This window comes from Gadus morhua, chromosome 21 (genome assembly GCF_902167405.1).
Source record: "Gadus morhua chromosome 21, gadMor3.0, whole genome shotgun sequence".
NCBI classification, from domain to species: Eukaryota; Metazoa; Chordata; class Actinopteri; order Gadiformes; family Gadidae; genus Gadus; species Gadus morhua.
In genome coordinates, this window is record NC_044068.1 from 17062083 (window position 1) to 17067082 (window position 5000).

Consider the following 5000-nt stretch of genomic DNA (forward strand, 5'->3'; position numbering starts at 1 on the left):
CCGGTCGCGTTCTCCTTGCGCCACCTCCCCTCCGTGAAAAGAAGACATCTCCCCTGGAAGTCGTCGCTGTTTTCCGACAGCGGCACAACCGAGATGAAGCCGAACAGAAACGCAAGGAAATACAAGATGCATTGGCCAAAAAGGAAATTATCCAGGGCCATGGCTCCCTCGAAACCTTGACTAAAAGACGCGCGGGTCGCACTGCGGCTGCGCACTGAGGGCTTCCACAAGAAGGCAAGACAGAGGTCTGCGTGGTTCGTGGTTCCTCCAGTGGGATGAGGAGGTACCACCGGTGGGACGAGGAGGTAGCACCGGTGTGCAGGAACAGCGGGGCCAGGAAGGTGTTATAGGGCCCCTGGGACTTGTTGATTTAATGAGCCAAACACAGACCACTTCCATGGGCCTCACTCTCAAAATGTACTGCTGATGATGAGTTGGGAGTCTTATCTTCAATTTATGGACACAAAAAATAAAAACGTAATACGAAAGGTGTGGTCAAACTTCAATACGACTTAATTAAAGTGAGTTAGCCTACAAAAAAATAGTATCAACTGAGAGAGAGAGAAATCGTATGTGTTTTATTTCCGTATCTTATTATATATTTTGCTGTGCCTGGGCAATGCAAATGTACATTACCCCATGAAAATACAGCCCTTAGAATTTAATAAAATAAAATAAAATGTAATTCAAGAGAGAAAGTAAGAGGTTCTAGTTGGGCAGCCAGTGGCAGAAGACTCCAGATTAGTGGTTTGGGGTTTATCATTAAGCTAAACAGATTACAGCCGGGGTGGAGAGCTGCAGCTAAATGTCTCGCTTAAGTTTTAACAAGACACGCTCGTCGGAGGAGTACGGACCACCAGGAGGAGATGGCAGCGTGAGGAGACGCGCCACGCAGGTATAGCCTTCTACCATAGCCCCTAGCCCCAATTCCCCTGCCCTACTCCCCAACCCGCTACTCATGACCCCACCCTGACCCCACCCTCACCTGAACCACACCGCACGGGTGGAATAGAGTTTATCCTGGTAACCCTAACCTAACCCTATACCCTGAGGCTCAACCCTGACCTTACCCCATGACTCCCCTTATTCCCCCCCTACAGGGTTATATATACCCCAACCCAACACAACCTCACCCCTAACCCGGTCATGCAGAGGATATGATTCTTTGATCGATACAGAAACAACTACTATTTAGACATTAGTTAAGGTTAGGCGCTCCTCATTAAAGGGACTTTCAGGCAGATGGCGGACGTGGGGTTCAAACCCGGTCCTTTTGGGCTGGGTGTCCAACACCCTGACCAGTGGATGCTATCTTGCAAATAGTTCCTATTTTCAATTTTATTAATGTTTACAACGTCCGACCTCCAATAATCATTCCACGTATGAGTACGAGGTCGAGCACGTCTTCATCTTGTTTGCTGATGGGTGAGTCTCTTGGTTTTCCAAGAAGTGAATTTGTTGGTTGTGTGTTGTTTGCCGATGCCTCCAGGTTAGCCTCTCTGCTGGAGGAAAGGAGGCAGGAGAGGAGCCAGGAATAACCCTTGGTGTCTAAGCTCCTTAAGGAGAAAGCAAGAGGCCCTACATCTTTAGCCGCTGCTGTAGCTCGCTATTGCTCCCTCTGGCCCCAGGATGAACTCCTGGTGGAGCAGGAGGAGCAGCCCTGAATGAGAGGACTCCAACATTGCAGCATAGCAACCGCACTGTAACATAGCAACCGCACTGTAACATAGCAACCACACTGCAACATAGCAACCACACTGCAACATAGCAACCAGACTGTAACATAGCAACCGCACTGTAACATAGCCACCAGACTGTAACATAGCAATCTCACAGTGAAATAGCAACCATACTGTAACATAGCAACCAGACTGTAGCAGAGCAACCACACATTGAAATAGCAACCAGACTGTAACTTAGCAACCAGACTGTAACATAGCAAACACACTGTAACATAGCAACCACACCTTAACACGTCAACCACACTGTAACATAGCAACCAGACCATAACACATATACCGCACTGTAACCTTGGAACTGCACTGTAACCTAGCAACAACACCATCCTTTAGCAACCATACCTCAACATATCAACCACAAAACAGGAACTAATAAACACCATAGCAACCACAAAACAACACTATGACAAATAAACCAAACTGTGACATAGCAACTGCACTGAAACAAAGCAACCGATAAACTAAATTGCAAACCACCATAACACCATAGCAACCGCAGAACGACACCCAATTAACCCCAGAACAACATAGCAACAACACAACACCATAGCAACCACACAACATCATGGCCGTCGGCAAGGTGACCTTCACGAGGGAAGAGAGGGACCAGCTGGCCAAGGTGCTATGGATGCTGAACTGGATCTCCGTGGTGACGGGCGTCATCATCTTCAGCCTGGGCCTGTTCATCAAGGTGGAGATCCAGAAGCAAAGGGACGTGATGTCAGACCAGGACATCCTGTACGTGCCTCACATGCTCATCGCCACGGGCCTGGTCGCCTGCTGCATTAACTTCCTGGGCGGGAAGATTTGCTACGACTGCGTGGACGGGGCCAAGTTCACCCGCTGGAAGCTGGTGATGCTGCCCTACATCGTCTGCACCTTCTGCTTCACCTTCTGCGTGCTGGTGGGGGCGCTCCTGTGCTACAGCATGCGCAGCCAGCTGGAGGACTCCCTGCAGCTGGGCCTGCGCGGCGCAATGCGGTACTACAAGGACACCGACACACCTGGACGGTGCTACCTGAAGCGCACGCTGGACCTGCTCCAGATCCAGTTCGAGTGCTGCGGGAACGCCGGGTACAAAGACTGGTTCGCCGTCCAGTGGGTCAGTAATCGATACCTGGACATGACCAGCCCCCGCGTCCTGGAGTAAGTGTTGGGTTGGATGTGGACTGTACTGGGTGCCACTTGGTAGCAGTAGTAGAGTCTACCAGGTTCTACTGGACTTTACTGGGTTCTATCAGTACCAGTGGTATCAGTGGTGTTTCAAAGTGTTTAGGTTCCACTGGGTTGCTAGTGGTCGAGACTCTACTGGGTTCTACTACGGTTTTAGCAGCCTAGAATCTATTAGGTTTTATTCTACATAACTTAAACTGGGTATGAGTGGGGTAAGAGGGTCACTACTCGGTTTTAAAGGGTCTGCTGAATGACCAAATAGTACATAACATACACAGGGGTTGCTGTGTTTTGGCTTCATTGCAGTCGCTTGAGGAGCAACGTGGAGGGCAAGTACCTGATGGACGGCGTTCCGTTCAGCTGCTGTAACACCTTCTCGCCGCGGCCCTGCATCCAGCACCAGCTCACCAACAACTCGGCCCACTTCAGCTACCGCCACCAGACTGACCGCCTCAACCTGTGGACGCGGGGCTGCAGACAGGTGCTGCTGGAGCACTACACCGGCATCCTGCAGTCCACCGGCCTCATAGTCCTCCTCATATGGTTGTTTGAGGTACCAGGCTGTCTCTTTGACTCTTTATAGCTATACACCCGTCCATCCGTCTTTTTATGAAATTTCCTCCGGGATCAATGAAGTAATGTGTATCTGTATTAGTTATATTTATATAGGGGCAAGATTGTTCTTTGTTTGAACCCCGATGGCCACTGTCCACGCTCAGGCATGCTTTGAGCAAGATGCCCTGACCCTACCTGTTCATTTCATGCCCATTTCTATCGAGGAGCAGGTAAGGGTTCGGATGCATCTTGCACAAGGATGCCTCAGGGTATAACTGCTGACATTGAGGACTATATCTGGGGATTGTATCTGAGGATTGTGTCACCATGTATCCCCTTGCCGGGAAAGTGCATGGAGGCCCTACCCCTCGTACAGCAGTGGGCTCTGTTCCCTACAGCTGCTGGTCCTGACGGGCGTGCGGTACCTTCAGACGGCCATGGAGAACCTGCTCCTCCTGGGGGACCTGGACTCAGAGTCGGACGGCTGGATCCTGGAGAACAGCCTGGCTGAGACGGCCCGCTGGAACCTCAACGTCATCAAGAACCTGGGCAAGTGCTACAACGTGGACGACGACGAGGACCCCAACATCAACGTCCCCAGGTCGCAGGAGAGCCAGGGGGAGCCCACGACGTCGGAGGTCACCTTGAGGAGGAAGGACCAGACTCGGCACCTCCCTCTCTGACCACACGTGTGCACGCGCTCGACACAAACAGCAGCATTACAACGATGCAAACGGTGCCCGTGAGTCAGGAGGACTCCCTGTCTCAAACACACCTTTACGTGCACCATTACCTCACATCATGAGGTCTCTGGTTGAAACCGACTTGAACTCAAGTGCCCTTGAGCATCAAAGCCCACTGCGGTGCCCCTTGGCCTGGCGAAGTGAAGAGCTACAGTATGGCTGATGGCTAGACCCCAGGAAGAGCAGAGGGTGTCCAGGTGCTGTTGGTAGCATCACAGCCAAGGGGGCGTGGCCTCAGACACCGTGACCACATGATCGTTGACATCAGGTTGTATGGTGATCGTATGGTTCGACAGGAGGGCCTCGGAAAACAACCTTGTTAGTGTTTTGTGTCATGTCTCTTTCATTAAGATCCACACTGAACTGAGCTGGGATCTTCTGCCGTTTATATTTGTAGGTGGAGATTAAGAACATATTCTCTGGGTTCTATTTTCAGAGATCAGGGCGCCAGCCGCCTCCTCTTCTCTGTTCGCCTTCTGTCTGGTTTGTCTTGTGCCTCTGCCCACAACAAGATGCCAAGGGCTTCCTTAATAAAAACACTCTGCTTGTAAAACTGCTTGGACTGGCTGTGTAGGGGGTCTATAATGGTTCATACTGTGTCTGTACCAATTTGTACTGGCTCTGTAGTGGTTTGTACTGGGTCTGTCCTGGTTTATACTGGCTCTGTGGTGGTTTGTACTGGGTCTCTGCTTATCTGTAATTGGTCCTAATATGATGTTTTAACATGGCAACATAAACACAGAAGAGATGATGAATAGCTCCCACTGCAGCACCGACGTAGACTCAGCTT

The 5000-nt window shown here is 50.7% G+C and overlaps 2 protein-coding genes across 2 annotated transcripts in view; one reads left to right on the forward strand and one right to left on the reverse strand.

The window, feature by feature from the left end:
• The window catches only part of LOC115534558 (transmembrane protein 179), a 4466-nt gene extending 3926 nt beyond the window's left edge, over nt 1-540 (reverse strand). The window contains exon 1 of the mRNA XM_030345621.1: nt 1-540. This exon is cut by the window's left edge and continues 159 nt beyond it. Within this exon, the coding sequence (XP_030201481.1) occupies nt 1-161 (161 nt within the window). The 5' untranslated portion in view covers nt 162-540.
• A 222-nt stretch (nt 541-762) lies between these two features.
• Nucleotides 763-5000, forward strand: part of LOC115534557 (photoreceptor outer segment membrane glycoprotein 2) — a 4242-nt gene continuing 4 nt past the window's right edge. The window contains exons 1-4 of the mRNA XM_030345620.1: nt 763-895; nt 1490-2885; nt 3219-3465; nt 3866-5000. The exon at nt 3866-5000 is cut by the window's right edge and continues 4 nt beyond it. Coding sequence (XP_030201480.1) covers nt 2305-2885; nt 3219-3465; nt 3866-4150 — 1113 coding nt within the window. The 5' untranslated portion in view covers nt 763-895; nt 1490-2304 and the 3' untranslated portion in view covers nt 4151-5000. The remainder of the gene's footprint in view (nt 896-1489; nt 2886-3218; nt 3466-3865) is intronic.